This window comes from Rattus rattus, chromosome 1 (assembly GCF_011064425.1).
Source record: "Rattus rattus isolate New Zealand chromosome 1, Rrattus_CSIRO_v1, whole genome shotgun sequence".
NCBI classification, from domain to species: domain Eukaryota; kingdom Metazoa; phylum Chordata; class Mammalia; order Rodentia; family Muridae; genus Rattus; species Rattus rattus.
This window is the reverse complement of record NC_046154.1, coordinates 174,052,541-174,075,299: the sequence shown is the minus strand read 5'-3', so window position 1 is coordinate 174,075,299 and position 22,759 is coordinate 174,052,541. Positions and strand designations below refer to the sequence as shown.

Sequence of the window (22,759 nt, the reverse complement as noted above, 5' to 3'; positions counted from 1 at the left end):
CTCTCTTCTACCTCTGAGGCATTTCTTCAAGAACTCTGGCCTAATTGTTAGCCCTATGGGAACCCCGCCCACCAGAGTGCACAGTGATAGTCCATGGGGCACAGTGTCTGTGGCCAAGCTCTTCTGAAGCCCAATGAATGATCTCTGGTGCAGATGCTGCCCTGCAGCGTCCTTTTAGCAAAAGCCGGCAGAATGAGCTGTCTCAGAGAGTCTGCCTTGAACACAGAACTCCGTTAGACTCGACCCTGTGCCTGCTCTTCCTTCCCGGTACCCTAAGCAGTCAAGAACCAGTAAAACCCCACTGTTTAGAGGAGAAGACAGGTGTGGGCTGTAAGGAGTACTTGGTGGCTTCAGAGAGCATGAAATGGTTTTGTGCAGCTCTGGAGGTGAGGACTCTGAAGTGGGGTTTCACTGGACTGTCAGAGGTGAACAGAGCTTCTCCTCGATGCTGTAGAAACTCCCCCATTTCATTCCCCTTTCCAGCTCCTCCAGGCAGCTCACGTTCCTCGTGAGCTGCTCCTTCCTGCCCTGTCACATCTAACAGTGCGGCATCTCCAGACTCCGCTGGTTCCGAACTCCCGTCTCTGATCTTTGGGCTTTCATCGGGATGCAGAATAACGGCAAACCTCACCTTAAGATCCTTAGTCAGCCTGCTTCTGCAGAGTGTTCACTGTGAAGGTGACATCATAGTCAGAAATCCAAGGTACTAGGATGTGGACATCTTTAGAAGCCAACCTCAGGTTATACATATCTGGGTTTTCTGTCCAATTCCCAGGCTGTTCCGTTGTCTACCATGGTAGGGAAGAGGCAAAGAGATAGGAAGGAGATGGTGTCCCTCAGAGAGGGCAAAGCTGGAGGGGTAAATACCCACGTGGACATTATGTAATAACCTGTGAACTGAGAAAGAGAACAGAATTCAGGTCCCTCTCCAGTTGCAGAAACTACTCTGCACAATCAATCGGCAGCTACTGAGCACCTCCTATGTCTCAGATGTTCTCAGCTCTAGGATTTCTGGTGCTCCCTTAGGTTACCCAGAGTCTCACGTTCATGAAAGTCTTTTTTTGAGCAAGGGTTTTTTTTTTTTTTTTCTCAGAGTTACCATAACAGAAGTGGCCACAAAGTTGGTGGCTTAAAACAACACAAACATATCGGTTGCCCTTCTGGAAGGTGGAAGCAGGAAATCAGGTGTCCATATGGCCGGGTATCCTGTGGAGGCTCCTAGTGCAAGATCTTCCCTCATGTGTCCCGTGGTGGTTCCTGTGGCTCCTTGGCTTGTCGTAGAATAGCTCTCACTGCCTTGTGTCTCGTGGTTCTCCTTCCTTGTATGCATCCAAACTTCTGTCTCCTCTCTCCTAGCAAGATACCAGTCAGTGCAGACTTTAAGCCCAGGATAATACATCTTGAGCTCCTTAACTAATTACCCCTTCAAAGACTATTTCCAAGGAGGGTGGCATTCTGAGGATATGGGTGGGCATGTCATCGGGGAGGAAGGCACCAGCCTCAGAATCTGCAAGGAAACAGCACAGGGGAAGGCAAGTAGGACTAAGTAAATTTGAGAAAGGGAAAAAGAGGGACACTGATCAGGAGTGGGGAAAGTTAGCAGTTTTAAACCTGGGGGGGTTCTGGAAGGTCACTGTAATATTTAGCAGTACAGCCAGCAAGAAAACACTTGGAAACAAAAGATCACTACACATCTACCTTCCCTCTTTCTTTCTTTGGAGCTGAGGATGTGTCCTTCCGTGTGATTTTTTGGGATCTCAGGCTTGAAGCCTTGTGCAGTGACACTTCTTCATGGTCCAGTGCAACTCTAATGGCAGTGGTAACGATAACGGTGAGATTTGGGGCGCCCCCTCCTCCTTATGCGAGGACCCCATTGTGCCAACTAATTGTAGAGAAGCAAGTAGGGCAACTGTCTGTGGGGTGGAAGCAGTGGGGAGCAGAGAGGAATCTGCTGTTCTGGCCTTGGGGCCTTCCTGAATGACCTTGCACAGCCTGAACCTGGGCATCTGGGTTACTGTGAATGCTGGAGGACTCAGGAGACCTTCCCACACTAGAACAGGGTCTTGGGCCAAGCTGAGCACCCTGGGTTCTTTATCCCTTAACAGCTGCTGGAAGAGCCATGGGCTAAGCCTACTGTACTGGCTGGTTTTGTGTGTCAACTTGACCCAGACTAGACTCATCAGAGAGGAAGCAGCCTCAGTTGAGGAAATGCCTCCTACAGACCCAGCTGTAAGGCATTTTCTCAATTGGTGATCAATGGCGGAGGGCCCACATCACGTGGGTGGTGCGATCCCTAGGCTGATGGTCCTGGGTTCTATAAGAGAGCAAACTGAGCAAGGCAGGGGAAGCAAGCCAGTAAGTAACATCCCTCCATGGCCTCTGCATCAGCTCCTGCCTCCAGGTTCCGGTCCTGGTTGAGTTCCTTGTCCTGACTTCCTCCAGTGATGGACTATGATCTAGAAGTGTAAACCAAACAAGTCCTTCCCTCCTCAACTTGCTTTTTAGTCCTGGTGTTTCATCGCAGCCACAGAAACGAAGATACCTACTTGGCCATAGACGAAAAAGAAGTACAAGACTGTTGTGGGCTTAGCACCATGGTTGGCCTCACGGGCAGTTGGCAGTGACTGTACCTTGTACATGAGCCAGTTTGGTTTGTTTGGTAAACGTTGGCAATGAGGACCTCAGGCCTCAGCATCCCAACTTTAATACTGCACTGCCCCATCTTTCTAAGTGATGCTCGCTCTAACTTCCAACAAGCTCCATTAAGAACACCCCTTCTAGTAAATACATGTTTTAATGGAATAGAGGTTGGTTTGTTTTCTAATGGCCTTATCTGTGGCAGGGCACTTTCATCAGCGTGTATCGATTGGCGTTTTAAAAATTCCTCAAATGTTTCCACTTGTCTCTGTGACCTCATGTTTGCCCTGTTCCCAGCAGCTCCTTCACATCTAAACACAGCGTTCAGATCTGCATCCCGAGGCCGACTGCCAGTCTCTGGTTTTGCTCTTGTACCATCCTGCAACGTTCGGCTGTTGGTACTCTGCTAGTTGAAGGGTGTGCTGTTTCTGATGGCCGAGAAGGGAATTGATATGAACCTCAAGGGGAAGGGTAATAGTACTGCTGCCACCCAGTCATTGCTAGGGAAACAGGCCCTCCATGCCTCTAAAGTTCTCCCTAATGACACGGGGATGTTTAAGGTAGAGGTAGAACCCAGAGCTTCCTGGGCCAAGAGGCATCCTTTTCTCACTTCTATCTCCATGCTGCCTAGTTTCTTCTAAACACCTCCTCGGCATTCTTCCATGTGAGGTCTGTACTGGAATTGAAAAGCGAGAGCTTTTAGTACACCCCGCTTGCCGCTTGATGAAGAACGGCATGGGGGGAAGGCCACAATTCCCTTTTGTGTGGATGTTTCAGTCTGCAAATGTGTTTTATGTGGGCTAAACAGCTCCAGGTCTCCAGACAAAGACTGATTTTCCACTAGGCCAGTTAACGGACCGACCTAATGAACAAAAATCAATGAAACGACTTAGGCTGGTATCAGGGAGACACGGACAAGAATTTAGTCCCTTTAATTCTTATCCCAATTCAGCTAAACTTTGCTGAACACCAGCAATGGACCAGACCCTTTACCAGATTCTGGGGGAAACAAAGATGAAGGAGGTTGTACCCTGGAGAATAAAAAAATTAGGGTGGGAAGTAGACAGTCAAGGAATACTCTTAGTAGCTGCTGTTCAAAACACAAGGAGACACCCAAACCCTTTTCTCCTGGGAGATGGAATTGCTATAAAAGTCTTGTAAGAAGCCTTGGGCTATGCATGCCTTTGTGTGTAGGATAGCATACTAGACAGTGAACCAATATAGAGAAGCTATGTAAATGGACATCTGATCAACCTTAAGTACTGAGATTCTTGTCTAGTCATTAGCATTTTGTATTTGTTTAGCTAACTAAGGTGCAAAGTTTTCTGACTCTGCCACGTGCATCGTTGGTGTCTCAGTTACTGCTCTATTGCTGTAAAGAGACACCAAGACCAAAGCTGCTGTTAAAAGAAAGCATTTAATTGGAAGTTTAGCTGAGAGCTTTACATCCTGATCCCACAGGCAGCAGGCAGAAACAATCAATTAGACAGATTGGGCCCAGTGTGGGCTCTTGAAATCTTAAAGCCTACCGCCAGTGACACACCTGCTCCAACAAGGCCACACCTCTTAATCCTTTCCAAACAGTTCCGCTAATGAGCGTTTAAACAAAGGAGCCCACGGGAGCCATTCCCACTAAAACCATCACAATTTTCCAGTCAAAAGAGATGGGAATTGCTTCATACGCGTGTATCTGCAATTTCTAGTCCCTTAAGATAACACTCAGCAAGTGTTCAGAGTTGGTATATCATTCATCCTTGTCTTGGCAGGTTACAAAGCACAGTGAGTTACATAGTTGAGGCCCCCAGCAGGCTTGTAGGAGGTGACTTGTTTAATTTTATGTAACTTATATTTCCCAAACTTCTTGGCTTGAACACTAACATCTCACTTTGAAAATCCAATGTAACCTGAATTTCCCTTTATGGACATGCCCTGGGGAAACCAAGTATCCCTTTGATGTTCCCACTATAGCAGACTATAGTAGAAAGGGTATGAGGGCTATTGACAGACACCATGCTAACTACCCTCCCTGTACTTAGTATCCTCCTGTTTGTCATGGAGGCAGTAACAATGATGCCTGTTTCATGAAGGCTAATGAGTTTTTCCCACTGGTCACAGAAACCGTTCGAGGGCCATAGCAATGTTACAGAGTGTTACAGAGTGAATGTGTCTCCCCACAAAGCCTGTATTGGAGACAGTCCCTGGCATAACAGTGTTGGGAGGCAGGACCTAATGGGTGGTTCAGAGATATTTAGCTCTACACTCATGAATGACCTAATGCCAGTTATGAAAGAGACTCAGGCTGCAACTCTGGTTTCTTATTATTTCGCGCACATAACCCCTCTCCTGCATTGCTGCCTTCTGCCAGAGGACGATGTAGCAAGATGGATCTTTCTGGGTGTAAGGAACTGACCTCGGATTCCCTAGCGTTTGGAGTTGTGAAATAAATTAATAAATTTCCCACCCATGACATCCTGTCACAGGGGCACCAAACGGTCTAAGGACAAGAAGGGCCCCTTTGGTTAGCTGTTGTTAGCGTCTACTGTAGGGTCAACATGGAGCAAGAGATGAGAAAATGGTTTTGGAATGCCACGCTGCCTGATGCAGTATCTCAACTCAGTTTCTCTGTATACTAATGCCGGCACCTTAGAAAGGCAATGCGGACTCTTGTAAAAGCTGTTCCCCCTCCAGGGACTAAGCCACTACCCAAAGACATGGACTGACCCTGGGCTCCAACTGCATAGGTAGCAATGAATAGCCTAGTAAGAGCACCAGTAGAAGGGGAAGCCCTTGGTCCTGCCAAGACTGAACCCCCAGTGAATGGGATTGTTGCAGGGAGGGCGGTAATGGGGGGAGGATGGGGAGGGGAACACCCACGTAGAAGGGGAGGGGGATGTTGGCCCGGAAACCGGGAAAGGGAATAACACTCGAAATGTAAATAAATACTCAAGTTAATAAAAATGAAAAAAAAAAAAAAGCTGTTCCCCTATCTGTCAACCTGGACCAGTCATGGTAGCTACTTTTAGTTTAGTTTTGTTTTGTGTGGAATAAATGAATCAAGTCACGTGGAAAGACCAGATTTCTGCGTTATTAGCATCATTCTCTCACGTAGGCTGACTTGCAGATCCAGTGATGAAGATCCAGTTTTGTTTTTGTCTTTTTTTTCAGCTTTCTTAGCAAGTTATTTTGGTCTTATACTTCAGCATTCCCCCCACTCCTGACTCTGGGACCCTTAAATTCAGAGTTTGGTTTGTCACTGTGACTTCCTGCTCTCCTTCATTTAATGGAGCCTGTCTCCTTCATCTCGTGCACTGGCAACAGTAATGAATGTCACCTGACTCTGGAGACCACCTGGTCCCCTCTCTTTGTACCTTTCCTGAAGATGTACACCTCTGTTGCAAATCACTTAGCAAAGGACCTTGGGATGCTCTTGGAGAAAAACCATCCCCCCTTGAGGATGCGGTTGCCCAGGATGTCAGAGGAGAGGAGCTGGATTGTTGGTTTGTTAAAAGTTTCCTGATAGCTTATCAGCATAGGATCTCGGGAACGGGTCACACTCACCCCACATTCAAGCCAATTACCTGATATTTAGTTATCGGATTCCTTCAGGGACTGTCTGCTCTTGGTGAACAATTAGATTAGAGGATGCTGATGAAATTCTAGTGGCAGGAAGTGGGAGTTACGTTTCTGAGCTCAGAGTTTCTATTTCAAGGTTGAGTAAGTGGTAAATTTTTTTTTTTTTTTTTTTTTTTTTACTGAGGATTCTAGCCTAATAGAGTCGGATTCTCAAGGTCTGACCCCCGCCCCCACCCCAGCCCAGCAAGTGCACGGGGCACTTCCATCCGCCTGGAAAACTTCAGGTTTCGGGTTTTCAGAAGCAGGCCTCCCTGTCCCTCATGTTGGCATGAAAACAATTAATAATGTAAGCCAGGCCCGTTCTTTAAAAAAAAAAAAGAAATGCTATACGAATACAATGCAATAATGATAAATTTAAAAGCCGATCCAGTTGGGCACCCTTCCCAGACTACCAACTGAGCAGACACACAAATAAGTAAAGAAGAGGGAGAATTGCAACACAGTGCAAATGGCTGCAGCCTGGTTGTTTGTCTGCCGTTCTTTTATTGCAACTATGTAACATCAAGGCTACATTCTGGGTAAATAGGTTTCGTGGCCTAACCTGGAAAACCTAATCACAGCCTATAATATTATTTCCATGAAGGAAATATATTTTATATTATAAACAGATGGTCGGCAAGCAGTTTTTGGAGCACAATCGGTTTGTAAGGCTGTGTCCACCGGGGATTTTAACCTTTAGCAGAACTGGATGCTTGGATGTTGAAACTCCCGGGCATTTTAGCAGCTCCCAGCTAAGTGAGTGGTTCTCTCTCCAGAATCCTCACTGAGATTTCTCATCTTAAAAACTGCCTCGCCCTCTTTGTTCTTTGGTTACCCGAGACCCACTTTCCTATCTGTCTAGCCACACTCTCTAAATTCTGCTGAGACCCCAGGAAACTGGGAGGCACTCTGAGAGGCCTTAACCTGTGTGTGCTCTTTATAAAATGGCGGTTAGGGTCCTAGGAGGCCGCCAGTGAGTGATCCTGTGTTCCTCTGAACATAGTTCATCCTCGAGCAGCAACTCTCAACCTGTGGGTCTCAACCCCTTTCACAGGGGTCACCTAAGACCATCAGAAAACACAGACGTTTACATTACAATTCATAACAGTAGCAAAAATTACAGTTAGGAGGTAGCAACGAAAATAATTTTATGGTGGGAGGGTCACCACAATGTAAGGAGCTGCATTAAAGGGTTGCAGGGTTAGGAAGGTTGAGAGCCACTGCAGCGGAAGGAGAACTAACAGTAACCACTCAGATAAGGACCCAACACAGGTGCTGCAGCCGCCATATTTGGGTTGGGTAGTTTTTCAGGTATATTACAGGCTACACAGATGTCTACTTACTTGGGAAGCAAACTTACTACATCGGAGTAGTTTCTGAGTGTCAGAGAGCAAGCTTAGAAGTGTCCGGAAGCTCCCTTTTTGCCACTTGAGCCTGAATAGCTTGGACAATGTTTTCTGGGCTGCGGATGGGGGAGGTGGTCCATTTTCTTATACATCCAAGTGACTGTATTGAAGTCTATTATTATTTTGGGCAAATCAAGCTCTATAACACATTTATAATAAACTGAGAAGAGGCTTCTTAAATAGTTGCATGCACTAATTGTTACCACATAAAGAGTTTTTCACCTAAGGAGAGATAATTTTTGTTATTTAAATTAACTTCCCCCCACCTCAGGAAATTTTTTCTTTGCACTTGGACAGTTTTGTGTTCTAATTTTCAAGTAGATCTGTATCTATTTATTGACTTTATCATGTAGGCATGAGATCTAACTAGGAATAGGAACAAAATAAAATAACATTGTATTAGGGTTTTCTAGAGGAACCAAAACACACACATATGCATATGTGTGTGTGTGTGTGTGTGTGTGTGTGTGTATGTATGTATGTATGTTGAAATAGTACAACCACTATCTCATACCTAAGAACCTGGTACTTGCCTCAGCAGTTAGAGTAATCCCACAATGACAGTCTCACAGCGGGGAAGCTGAGAACCCAGTAGTTACCAAGTCTACAAGGCTGGGTACGCCAACAGTCTTTATCTGGTGCCAAAAACTCGAAGCGTTTCTGGAGAGCCGCTAGTCCCCAGTCAACAAGAACAGCCTGGAAATGCTGGCTCAGGCTCTTATGTCAATGAAGGAATCAGCGGCGGCAGAGGCAGGTGAATTAATTAAGTGGCAAGGGGGAGGACCAAGTGAGCAAAATAGCCTTTTTAATTTGGGCTGCTACCAGGAGGTGCTGCCCACCTTTGGGGTGGTTCTTCTTAGATCAGTCAAAGGCAACCAGGAAGTCTTTCGGTGAGGCTTTTTACTCAGGTGATTTTAATTTGTGACAAGTTGCCATTAAAACCAACCATCACAGATAGTGACTGAGATCTTAGGGTTTTCAGATTGATCCGATTGTGATTTAAATATGTCGCCTGCAAAACCTGTGCTGTACAAGGAGTTGGGAGGTGGGGCCTGCTGGGGGTGGGGCCTGCTGGGGGTGGGGCCTGCTAGGGGTGGGGCCTGCTGGGGGTGGGGCCTGTAAGGAGATGTTTATGAATGAGGGCTCTGTTGTCTCCAGACAGACTGAGTTGTTTCTCACTCTTGACTTTTTCTTACCCTTCCACCATAGGGTGATGCATCAAAAACACCCTTGCCAGGTCTGAGTCCTTCAGCCATTGATTTGTAAAACTATAAGAAAAAAAATTCTGTTCTTCACAAATTACTCAGACTCTGGTATCCTGTTATAATTATACAAAATGGACTTAGCCTCATAATTGGTACTGACTCGTAAGGCTGATAATATAATCAATACCCGACAGCGTGAGCCTGGCTGGGAACTGGTTGTGGGTAGGTCATAAGAGTCTGGGGCGTCGGGATGGGAAAAACCCATTGCAATGTGCTGATTCCTTTAAAAAAATATTTATTTTTTATTTTACAAGTATGCTGGAGCCTGCATGTATGTAAGTAAGTGTGCCATGTGCATATCTGGTGCCTACAGAGGCCAGAAGACAGAGTTGGAGGCCCAGAAACTGGAGTTATGGGCAAATTCGAGCCACCCAGTGTGGGTGCTTGAACTGAGCCCAGATGCTCTGCAAGTCCAGCCACTGCTCTTAGCTGCTCAGCCATCCCTCCAGCCCATTAAGGCTGATTCTGATGTGGGTGCAGAGATCAATAATGTGGAGACCTCCTAGAGTTGCAGATGTAGAATATGTGCTATGGAAGGTTATCACGGTCTCCAGTAATGAAGAACAAAGGTTTGGCCTGGGAATAGAGCCATTGGTGTCAATTCATTTTGTTGTGTGGACCAAAAAGCAACTTGAGAATCAGTAGCCTAGGCTTATAGTCCCAGAGGATAGAGTCAGTCCAGGCTGGGAATGCATGACCTGGTGACATTTCATCTGCACAGAGAAGGAGGAAGGGCTAACAAACTCAGATCATTCCCCTTATTGCATAATTCCTGCAACAAGCTCCACCTCCTAAATAACCTTCCCAAACAGTGCCACCAACTGAGGACCAAGTACTCAAATACATGGGCCTATGTGGGACATTTCTCATTCAAACCACCACACTCCGTTTGTGTGCTGGGTTGAATATGCTTGGCCCATAGGGAGTGGTACTATTAGGAGGTGTGGCCTTGTTGGAGGAAGTGTGTCACTGTGTGGGTGGGTTTTGGAGGGCTCCTTCTATGCCCAGGCTCTACCCATTGTGAAGAGAGCTTCCGCCTAGCTGCCTGAGGATGCCAGTCTTTCCTGGTTGCCTTCAGATCAAGATGCCGAACTCTTAGGCCCTTCTCCAGCACCATGTCTTTCTACCATGGTGCCATGCTTCCTGCTATGATGATAGTAGATTAAACCTCTGAACCTATAAGTCAGCCCCAGTTAAATGTCCTTCATAAGAGTTGCCTTGGTCATGGTGTCTCTTCACATCAATAAAACCCAAACTAAGACACCAGGTAACAGTTGCAAAGAGGTTGGTGGAACTGTACCCATGACCTAGGACTCTGTGAAATACAGATTCAGGGGTTCTGGTAGAAGAATTTCTAAGCTAAATATTAAATAAGCTGTGTGAAAATAGTAAGGTGTGAAAGAATAAAATAATTTAAATACAGTGTTCGTAGTTAAAAGGGAAGCAGGGAGAACATTTTGGAAAAATTCTCAGCTGGCCATGTAAAGAACGAAGAGGCTTTTTTAGAATGTGGAATTATGGGCGTGACCAAGGACCACTTACTAGAGATTACCATATAGAGAAGGCAACCAGGTTCTAGTCATCAAGAATAACAGGAGAATGACCTCAAAGACTTTCTTCAGGGTAGGTTGGACCCTTAGGGTAAAGCTTCCAGAGAGGTTCCCTAAGGTCCCCAGCATTCATTTGCCAGGCCACTTTGGGACTCTGCTCCTTGTGTTCTGACTCAGTGCCCCTTGGCCATCCACGCTATGGCCCCTGCAGGCCTAGACACAGCTTGGATTGACATTCCGGAGGGTCCATGTGGTAGACCCTGGTAGTTTTGGTGCTTGGTGGTTTTAGAGCTATGTATAGTTCATGAGCTAGGAGCCTATGATGGCCTCGATCTAAAATCAAAAGGCTGTCACAGGCAGCCTGGGAGTCCATGCAGAAACCAGGTACAGGGACAAAGGGAGTGTATGTAGAGAGTCTTTACTGTAGCCATGTCTAGAAGCTCATGGGAATGGGGCAGCTTCTGAGATATCAGAATTATACCAACACCAAACCCTTCCAGCTACAGGTACAAGAAGACCTCACTTAGGACAGCCACTAAGTGGGCTGAGCCCATCCTAACTTCAGGCAGAACAGCCTGGGTGCTTGGTGACCCTGTGCCAGGATGTGGTATATGGACTTAAAGGAGATGGTTCTGGAGCCCGAAGAGTACATGTTCTCCGCCTTGCTGGGCTGTAGACTTACCTGGGACCAGTTACACGTTTCTGTGTACTTAGTTTTTCTTGTGAAAAGAGAGTGTCTGTCTGTCTGTCTTATCCTTGTATCTTGGGAGCACATACTGTATTTACATTCAACATCTCACAGCTGGAGATGACTTGTCTCTGGATGTATTATACCCAGGGTCTTACTCATAACCACTTTAGGTGAGAGTCTAGATTTTGAGTTGGTACTGAGCCAGCTACATCTTTTGGGGCCATTGAGGTGGAATGAATTTTCTAACCTGGTTTTCATGTGAGAGGGACATGACATTTTAGGACCAGATGTGGCATGCTCTGGCTTGAGTATGTCCTTCTCAAAAGCATGTTGGAAATGTACACCCTGGTGGGTCAGCTTTGAGGGGTGAGGTGAGCTCTAATGGGATGCACTTAGATCAAGAGAGCTCCACCTCATGCTTACAGCCCCTGAAAGGAAAAAGCTGGGGACAGTGAATTCAGTGTCTTTTCCGACAGCCTCTTCTCCCAGGGAATGACACAACCAGAGGCACTTCATCAGAGTCAAGCACCCATTTGTGGCTATCCCAACTTCTTAAGAAATACATCTCTATTCTTTGTAAACATATGGGTCTGAGTCTTCTACAAAAGCTGCATGGACATCCCTGACATTTTCTCCAGGACACACTCAGGCTGAGATGACTCCTATTTCCCTCCTATCCAAAATGGCCTGACGAAATGGAAAGGAAGTCAGTTAAGAGATCTAGGAATGCAGCCTAGTAGGGAGCTTGCTTGTAGTCCTATCACTTGGGAGATGGAGGCAGAAGGAGGCCATCTTTGGCCTCCTACACTGTCATTTTGAGGCCACCTTGTTCTACATGGGACCCTATGGGGGATGGAGGCAGAAATGTGGGAGGGAGAGCCTGCCCATCAAGAGTGGTGGAGTAGTTCATCAATCGCCATGTCTGACAATGACATTTTCATGTCATTCAGGGGATGGCCTGAGGGTTTATCCATTTGGCCATTTCCTTAATGGGTCCATAAGAATATGGATAATTTTTCAAAAGAAATCTTCTCAACCCACCCACCCCCCGGTTTTGTTTACTAAGATGTGGGAACGTTAAGCTCTGCTCCCCCTCCTCGAGAAATGAGAATGTGTGGGTAATGTGCTGTCGAGATTTTACAATCTGCAATATTTGAGAATAAGATACTGTTGTTGTTTGACCATCTGGTTATACATACTTGGTGTTGTGGTTTGCTTTTTTATTTTTTTATTTTTTATTTTTTAAACCGGAGAAGGGCAAGGAACGAGAGTTAAAAAAAAATTCAGAATTTACTTTCTTATACAAACAAAGGATTTATGTTTAGATGTGCAGCCCGGTTAGATATTGTTTCTAGGGGGAGAGAAAATGAACAGTCTGTTGCTTCATTTTCCTTTTCAAAAAAAAATATAAACTAACCTTAACTCCTAATTTGATCTTCAGCTCCAAACTTTTGGTTTATGTGAAAATCAGTCTGGTTTCGGGAAAGAAGAGTCAATCATAAATCACAGCTCTCGAAAGAAAATTCACCAGCAGAAAAGACCTATAGAGATTTCATATTTCATCCATCCATTCAAAAATATTTATCGAAACCGTAGTATTTGCATCTAGCGCTGGCAGACGCTGAGGGATTTGCTAAAGAAACATCAAGATACTCTCCCTTCCTTCTAGGGGCTTAGTGCTTTTCTCGGGGAGAAATGGCACGGCCATGTGAAACAGTTAAGTTGTAATTCGAGGCAGCATATGATTAAATACCAAAATGTGTGGTTCCGACAAGAAATGCTATAGTTCAGAAAAGGGAGTGATAACTCCGTGGCATGACTGGTTTTTCTGCCTACAAATTGGCAAATTGTAGCACTATTTGTATGAAATATTTTACACTTGCTTCTTTGGCAGCCTTAGGCCTTGACTCCCAGTCAGCATTAAGAGCCTGCAAATGTATCTGTACTTCAGTCACTGTGGAATTGGCTTAATTTTTCTCCCCTTCTTTCTTCTAGGCAGAGGAAGTGCCTTGATACAAACCAAAGGGCCCAGGAGAGGCAGGGAGTTTCTGATAGTAACGATCTTTTTCAGATACAAATAAGGCGCCAGCCCTGTCTCTCCCTGCACCAGAGCTGCCACGCTGGCAAACTCCCTCTGACATTGAGAGAGGTTTAATTTGAACTTAATGTCCGTGACGGACGAGTGAGCCATCATGGGTCAGATAGATTTATGGCCTCGGAGAATCGCTAATGAAAACTCCTTTGGTTATGAAATTGGAGAAGGGCTAACACAGATGTGGGAGGGGTCGGGGACACATATACGCTCCTGAGGAGCCCAGTTTCCTGGTGGGTGACAAGCTAAGAGGACTTGGGAATGGGGGTTAGAGAAACTTACCAACTTCCTATTCTATATTTGTCATATCCAAATGAGCACAGAACTCAAAGAGAAGCCATGAGACCTAAATTGTTAAAAATAAGAGACAGAAGACAGGCGGGACTTCCAGTCGAAGGGGGACACCGACCCACCCACAAAACCTTCAACCCAAAAATTTGTCTTGATTATAAGATGTCCGGGGATAACGATGGAGCAGAGACTGGGGGAATGGCCAGCCAATTGGTGACCCAACTTGACTCATCCCATGGGCAAAAACTAACTCCTGACATTATTAATGATGTTCTGCTGTGCTTGCAGACAGGAGTCTAGCATAACTGTCCTCTGAGAGGCTCCACACAGCAGCTGATGGAAACAGATGCAGGGACCCACAGCCAAACTTTAGGCAGAGCTCAGGGAGTCTTGGGGGGAGGGGGTATTGAGGGAGCTGTAGGGGGTCAAGGACACCACAGCATACCTACAGAGTCAACTAACCTGGACCCATGGGGGCTCCCAGGGACTGAACCACCAACCAAAGAGCATGCGTGGGCTGGACCTAGGCTCCCTCTACATATGCAGCTGATGTGCAGCTTGGTCTTCATGTGGGTCCCGTAACAATTGGAACAGGGACTGTCTCTGACCCTGTCCCCTGCCTTTGGGTCCCTTTCCCCTTCCAGGGCTGCCTTGTCTGGCCTCAGTGGGAGAGAATGCACCTAGCCCTGCTGCAACTTGATGTGCCAGGCTGGGCTGATACCCATGGGGGGTGGGGGTGGGGAGGCAAAGGGAAGGGGGAGGGGGAGGAGTGGGAAGGTTGGACTGGGAGAAGAGCCTCCGAGGGCTGTCATCAGGATATAAGGTGAAATAAATAATGAAAAGAAAAAAGAAGAGGAAGAAGAAATCTTTTGAAGACAGTGTGTCCTTTGGGCCCATTTATAACAGGGCTGCCCCTCAGTGATTGCCGTCACCATTTAAATGTGTCAGAATCTCCTGGAGTAGGAGTTCTTAGTTTTCTTTTAAAAGTCAAAAGTTGTTCTCTCAGGCTGACCTTCATTCTAATCTTTGCCTGGAAGGACTGTAGTTTCTCAGGCTACTGTCTGCGTGGTGCTAGGTCATTTGAAGATAATGTGGCACTTGGTGTTCACTCCCCTCGTTGGGTTGGTGGCCCATCTGGCAAGTTAAAGTGACCTGGAGTGACCGATGCATGGAGACAACCAGTGACTGCAGTTTGAGAGCATCTATTCATCAAAGTACACGGCCCTGGCTACAACTTAAGATTTATTTGGGGCATCTCCTGAGCTGGCTGACCTGGGAGAGTGGCCTTGCAAAATGTTTTGCTCATATCTTTTGATATAATTTGGTATCTGTCTAAATAAATGTTCAGGAGCAGATGGTTACAGAATTTCTTATCATAGTCTTGGGCAGACTCTGCCCTTGAAATATTTTCATTTAATCGTCATGTTGCAAAGCTCAAAATGGTAGCATTATTATTTCTTTTTAGCACAAAAATGAATCTCACTCAATAGCTTGGTATTGCAAACCTAAAATGTATATTCTGGACTGGTCTTGAGAGGTATTTCTCCACAGGGACTCTTTATTTTAGAATTCATGAGGGACTGTGCTTCCTTTGGAACTATCCGATGAGGTCATCTTGGGAGATAACATAGAGGTTGAAGTTCAGCATGTTTTCAACATTTGTCCTTGGTTCTTAAATACACACAGACACACACAGACACACACAGACACACACATACACACACATACACACACTCACACACACTCACACACACATACACACACATACACACACTTTCACACACACACACCCACTCACACACACACACACACACACACACACACACACACACACACACACTCACACACACACACACTCACACACACACACACACACACACACACACACTCACACACACACCCACTCACACACATACACACACACTCACACACACATACACACACCCACTCACACACACATACACACCCACTCACACTCACACACATACACTCACTCACACACACACACATACACATGCTTACACACACACACTCACACTCACACACATACACACATACACACACACACCCCTCTGTTATTTCTTTGTTGCTTTTCATGATTTTAATATCGTATCCCTTTTCTCATTCAAAATGGATAGTCTATCATACAAAGTGTTTTGTACTACTGATCATGAGAAAGTTGTAATTTGTGTGTGTGTGTGTGTGTGTGTGTGTGTGTGTGTGTGTACATCCCAATTTATCAATTGGTGAGTTTTGTTTGTTTTGTTTTGTTTCATAGGTGCACTTTTCAAGGGGATTGCACACATGCTGGGAGCTTTGAAAACTGGCTGGATATTTCATCAGGACCTAAGAAATGCCCGAAAATTCAGATAATTCGAAGCCTCCGAGAGAGGGTAAGAGGAAACGCTTCTTTGTCTTTGTGATATTGTCTTTATGCTACGTTACAGCTGCCTTCTGGGTATAAAGGAAACCTTTTCACAATGAAATAGGCCTGGTGACAGGACTCCACTCTGTTGGTGCACGGTGAGGGCCTGCCAGATGTTGTCTATCTGCAAAGTGCCAAGGATGCGGTAATAACCAGGCCGTGTGTGGTACAGCCTGCCCTCACAGTTTGCCATCTTGCTAGATAAAGATGACCTTCAGTGGTTGAACTCAAAGAGAAGATGCATTTTTTGAGGTAGAAGAAATTCAGCTTAATTTTTAAAATAGAGGAAAAGTAAGCTCGGACTGCGGTTGAACGGATTCCTGCGCTGTGGATCTCGGTGGGACTTCATTTTGGTCAGCCAGTCTTCACACCACTGTGCTCAGTCTTCGAATGACTGGTGGTGCAGGAGTCAAGCAGTAGCGTGAACCAAAGTATGAGCCCGTCCCTTGGAGAGCTCTTGTGGTATGAGAGCATATTGGAGCATTCCCTGATGCAAATGCCCACCCTGCTGCCTTGAGGGGAATAGAATTCCTCCCATGATGCCATAAGGAGACATTTCCTCCCTAATCATGGCTCTTGTGTTATGAGTAATCGTACAGAGTCCCCGTCAGCAACCAGTTGACCTGTCGGCTGCACTCACTGTGTTCTGTGTGAATGCCACATTAACAAGGAAATGGGCCACTTTCTCTTCTCACTTTGCCATTTCAAATAGCAAGAAGCACGCCACTTAAGATGATTTAACATTTAATAAAGGGAAGCCAGGGCATTTAATGAGTGATAAATAATAAAAGAACCAAGCTTTCAAGTCGTGACCGATCAGAACTCACGGATTGAGAGTTACTTGCTATTGTCGCTTCCTACCGTCACTCTCTGGAGCGAGGGTGAGCTCCAAAAATCCAAACTCCTGCCAGCTCCGTGCCAGGGGGTCAGAATCAGGGTAAGTGAAGTTCAGCCATCCGTACACGGGTATAGTCAAGTTCTTTTCTTCTTGGTCTGAAGAAACAGCTGGCTTTGGTGATAAGTGTTAGGCAGAAAGCATTAAGATATTTTATATCCTCAGGCTCCTTATACTTGGTTAAGATTTTGCAGGGCAGTTTTTTCTTTGTCATCCAAAGAACTGTAAAGGGTGACACTATACCCTTATAGTATATTATACCCTTATAGTAAGAAAAAAACACAGCTTGTTTAAGTGCTGCTCATATAATAGCTTACCTATCTAGGGGTGATATAACCACATCACCATTTACATGTCATCCGGAACATTTCAGAACGCACACCCACTCAGGAGTAGTAGATCACATCTGTAATCCCAGCACTCAAGAGGCAAGGGCAGAGGATCCCTGTGAGTTTAAGAGACCAGCCTGGTTCCCATAATCAATTTCAGGCCAGCTAGGACTCCATAGTGAGACCCTGTCTCAAACAGCATACAGCCAAAAATCTTGTACACAGACAACCACTAGTTCTTTCGGCCCCACCCTGAGTCCCCACTGTGGCTTACCGCTGGCCCTAGCAGAGTCTTCCCAGACAGCCATTACATCACTGTCCACAAATTAGAGATAAGCATTGAGTTAATTTTTAAATTTACACGCTACTATTTCATGTGTGCTTGTGCATGTCATGGCATGTATATGGTCAGAGGATTAGTGGAGTGGGCTCTCTTCTTCTACTGTGTGGGTCCAACTCAGGTTATCAGGCTTGACCACGGAATCTTTACCAGCTGAGCCACCTCACCAGCCCACTAATTGGCTAATTTCACTTTAGCTATTCTTTAAAACTATCTCTGGACTCATCCCTCTCCAACCGAGGGGTTGAACCTGGACCTTTAAGCATGCCAGAGGCAAGCACTCTCTACCTGAAGAGATGGTGGTGGTCTGTGGTTGTCCCCAATGCAATCTATTAGGTAAGGTCAAAGAGTATTTGCTAGCTGTCCATCATATGACTGGCAACATTCTAGTACCTTTGCAGGTATAGAGAAATATATTACAGAACCTTGGCTTGTAAGAAGCACTATTTCTTTACCCCCAAACAACCAGAGAATAGGATGTCTTCATCTCCACCGAGGGATTCATAATTAAAAGAATTAATTAGAGAAGCACCTGTTAGTCTAGGATGGATTTCTCTGAGGTTTTTGTTGAGCAAAAAGAAGAAGGAGTGTAGTCTGCTACTGAACAGAAATTTCCTGTTGGTGTGCATCTGTCTCCGTGTGATTATGTGAGCATTGTCTTAGTCAGGGTTCTCTAAAGAAGCATAATTTAAGGGAGAGAGGGAGGGAGGTAAGGAGAGAGGGAGGGAGAGAGGGAGGGAGAGAGGGAGATGTGTGTATAATGAAATACACACACACACACATATATATATATATATACACACACACACACATATATATACATACATATATATACATATATGTACATATGTACATACATGTATATATATACATATATACACATATACACATATATACATATATACATATGTGTATATATATATATGGATGGTTTATGGACTCTAGTCTGAGTAGTCCAAAAATCGATGTCTCCCAACCATAAGGCCAGGGATCTAGTAGTTGTTCAGTACATGAGACCGCATACCTTCACAGTCCCGGTCTGACACTAGAGTCCCAGGGATGATCTAGAGAGCTTCTGTTATTCAGCCTAGAAAGAAGGCTCTAATAACAGCAAAGGAATGCTTCACTAACAGGATAGATGAACTTGCCAGCAAGGGTGAGTCTAAGCAGGCGAAAAGCAAAAGCTTCCTTCTTCAATGTCCTTTTATATGGGCTGCCACCAGATGTGGCTTAAATTTACAGTAGGTCTTCAGATCTCAAACCCAAGCAAGAAAATCCTCACAGCTGTGCCCAGATGCTTGGGTTGTAGTTGGTTCCAGATGCAGTCGGGCTGACGTCCAAGAAGAGCCATTACGAGCATGGAGACTAGTACGGGGGCATTCACACATGGCTGCGAGTGTGGCTTTCCCAGTTGAATGTCAAGTGTAATGGGGAAGGAAGGCCAGTAAACCTGGAAACTGGGTCGTCATGTAGACTTGTCCCACTGCATTACACATGCAGTTAATAAGAACACGGCAAGGAACACAAAGAGAGTTAGTGCTAAGTGAAAATCACTTACCAATAAAAATATGACAGATATAGGAATTGAAAACATTTTTTTCCCACAAAGCAATCTGGTTCCTATAGGAGAGGAGGTAAAGAGACTCTACCACACATCAGAATTGAAAGAAATTCTGCCAGCGCTGATTGTGTCAACCATGTCTCTTGTCCAATCATACGAGAAGCAAGGAGTTGGGAACTGGAGAGCTGGCTCAGTGGTTAAGAGCACTGACTGCTCTACCAGAGGACCTGAGTTCAATTCCCAGCAACCACACGGTGGCTCACAACCATCTGGAATGGGATCCGATGCCCTCTTCTGGTGTGTCTGAAGAGAGCTACAGTGTACTTATATATATTTTTAAAAAATAAATAAATCTTAAAAAGCAAGTAATATAAATAATTTGGAATGAAATACAGAATGACATCACTGTTCGCTAGTCTTAAATTGATGCATATATTCTAAATATATTCAATTGAAAAGCTGCTGGAGAATTCCAGGATGTGAGTTGGTTGAGAGAGCAAATGCTCCCTAGCATCCCCCAAATTTAAAAATACCAAAAACTTCACAAATAAATAAATCTAAGTACAGATGTTCAATCAATTCTCAGATGTAAACAATCATGTGTCAGGTCAACAACCGTTCAACTTCCAGTCATTGGAAAAACAATTCCACTTATAAAAGCAATAGAAATATTCAGGGACAAACTCTAGAAGCGACATGTACTTTCTGTATTTAAAAGTCATTTTTAAGCTGGGCAGTAGTGGCAGATGCCTTTAATCCCAGCACTCGGGAAACAGAGGCAGGCAGGCTTCTGAGTTTGATGCAGCCTGGTCTACAGAGGGAGTTCCAGGACACGCAAGGCTACACAGAGAACCCTGTCTTAACAAAAAACAAATAACAACAAAAATAAACCCAATCACTTTTACTAAACAACAACAAAAAAAACTTTTTGGAGACAGCTACTAAAAACAGAATGTTTTTGGGCTCTGCGACAGTTTGTCTCAGCCATTTTTTCCCCCTGATTATAAGAAGGTAACGGAACAGTGAGTGGTCTATTGAACATATTTATAATTTGTCATTCTGGAACATTCTCAATCAAAACCTAAGTGTAAATAAATATGTAGGAGAATCTCTTTGGGAAACAGGAAAAACATCTAAAACATCTATGTGTATCCATAAACAACCCATGTTTCTTAGGAAAAGTTACTTCTACAACTTATTTTATTAGATTTTTGAAATAAGTAGGAGTTTTCTTTAAATTAATACTGTGTTTACTGGAATAATATGAGCTGATTTAGAATATCTTATACATACATACATACATACATACATATTAAAGTTTCTATAGGCATGGTCACTGCCATTTAATTGTAAACAGATACATTATTACACAAATACTTTGTATGTTTGTACCTTGTGTACATAGTGTTCAATAGATGGCAACGGTGATTAATTTGCCTTGATTTTTAAATAGCAAGATGATCCCTAAAATACAGCTCATTGGCGGGTATAAGGATTTTAAAGATCAGATGTTTTAAAGATAAAATAAGCACTAGAAGAATTTTATTAAAAAGCAGTAACTTACAAACTCTGGAAACATTCACTTCATAATTTGGGTTAAATGGAAAAGTTCCTCATTCAGGGTTGGTGAGAGGGCTCAGCTGTTGAGAGCACTTGCTATTCTTCCAGAGGACCAAAGCTCAGCTCCTAGGCGAGCGGCTCACAACCACCTGTAACTCCAGATCTGATGCCCATGGGCAAATACACACACACACACACACACACACACACACACACACACACACACACACACACGTACATACATGCACACATGCACACACATGCACACACATGCACATGCATGCACACACATGCACACAGAGAGGGGGGGCACACACTCTCTTACATACAAGTAAATAGAACAGTAAAATCTTTTAAAATATATAAAGAAAATCTTAGATAAGTAATTAACATAAAAGTCACAGGAAATTACATACATTACATAGTTTGAAAGTATGATATTTTTTTTAGCTCTGAAGTATAAAAAATGACAAAAGAAGAGTATTTACACAATCAGTGTACTTTACAAAACAGTTTTGGGCTAGAGCTAGAGGGGTCGCCTAGCGTATGGCTTAACCCCCAACACTGGCAAAAAAAAATAACTATACAAGAAGGGACATGAATTAATAAAGCATATACTTCTGCAAAGTATTTGCCGTAGCTAAAATCTTTCAAGACAAGAAAGCTAGAGGGGAAAAGGGAAAGATTAAGACACCAAAAAGCCAGTGGTCAAAGGCACTTGTTCTCAAAGAATGGATGTGGGAAAGTAGCTGTAAATTTGGAAATACGTTCAACCTTGCTAGTTATGGAATAAATACAAATTAAGGCGATAAGAAGTTATGCTAGCACCCGGTGTTGCTGATACCAATTAGCACAAGCCCTTTCGGAAAGCAATTTGGCAGTATGTCTCAAAAGTAATAAATATATTCAGTTTGTTTAAATCGCTAATTCCAGGCATAGAATCCAAGGGAGCAACTTGAAAGAAGAAAGCCCTATGCGTAAACCTCCACTGTGGCCACATTTATAGCATTTGAAACCTGTTTGGCAATAAAGAGAAAGCTAAGTAAAATAAGGCCCTTGCGTGTCAACGTGATGTAATGTTCTGCAGCAGTGGGTTCTCTGGCCCTGTGTTGATTGCGGTCCAATCCATTCCCCAACCATCCCTGCATCCCATCTGACCCAGAGTGCTACCCTTTCCTCTTTGTTCAGCTCTGCTCAAGAAAGAGTCACGGATCTGGTAAGGATTCTCAGACTGGGTTTAGGAAGCTTTCTTAGTTACTTTTCTGTTGCTGTGATGAAACACCAGGACCAAGGCAACCTAGAGAAGGGAGCGTTAGCGCTTGGGCTTATGGTTTCAGAGGGACGAGAGTAAGTCCATGATGGTGGGGTGGTGGCAAGGTGACGGTAGGACAGGGATGGGAAGCTGGAAACTCATCTTGAACTGTAAGTGTGACACACACAGAGAAAAAATAGTGCCAAATACACACACACACACACACACACACACACACACACACACACACACCACACGGGGCGTGGGGAGGGAGAGAGGGAGAAGGAGAGGGAGAGGGAAAGGGAGAGGGGGAGAGAGGGAAGGAGGGAGGGAGAGGGAGAGGGAGAGGGAGAGGGGGAGAGAAAGAACCGCTCTCAATTTCTTTCAACAAAGTTGTACCACCTAGTGCTACCAGCTGGGGACTAAGTGCTCAAAACTCTGAAGTCCTTCAAATCACTAGGGAAGCCAGAGCTTTAGTTTTTTAACTGCATTCATCAGGAACACAGCATCAGTCAGTCAGTCAGTCAGTCAGTCAGCCAGCCAGTCTCTCTCCTTCTCCCTCTCCCTCACTCTCCTCCTCTTTCTCTCACACACACAGACACAGATACACACACACACACACACCCTTACCCTTTGCTTCCTGACTCTGAGCTCCTCCTACTCTACCTAAAACAATACACTGGCTTCTATTTCCAGGTTAGCGCCACTGGGCTGCTCCCTCACTGCTCCTCTGATACTGTTCTTGCCAAGGTTGCTGTTGACCTCCATGTAGCCATCCTAAAGTCCTTGTCCTACTAGGATGATTAACAGTAGTCTTTCAAAGTTGATTGATTAATTAATTAATTAATATTTG

At 44.6% G+C, this 22,759-nt stretch overlaps 1 protein-coding gene across 1 annotated transcript in view; it reads left to right on the top strand.

The window, feature by feature from the left end:
- Nucleotides 1–22,759, top strand: part of Plxnc1 (plexin C1) — a 152,433-nt gene that overhangs the window by 46,149 nt on the left and 83,525 nt on the right. The window contains exon 6 of the mRNA XM_032917107.1: nt 15,823–15,937. Coding sequence (XP_032772998.1) covers nt 15,823–15,937 — 115 coding nt within the window. The remainder of the gene's footprint in view (nt 1–15,822; nt 15,938–22,759) is intronic.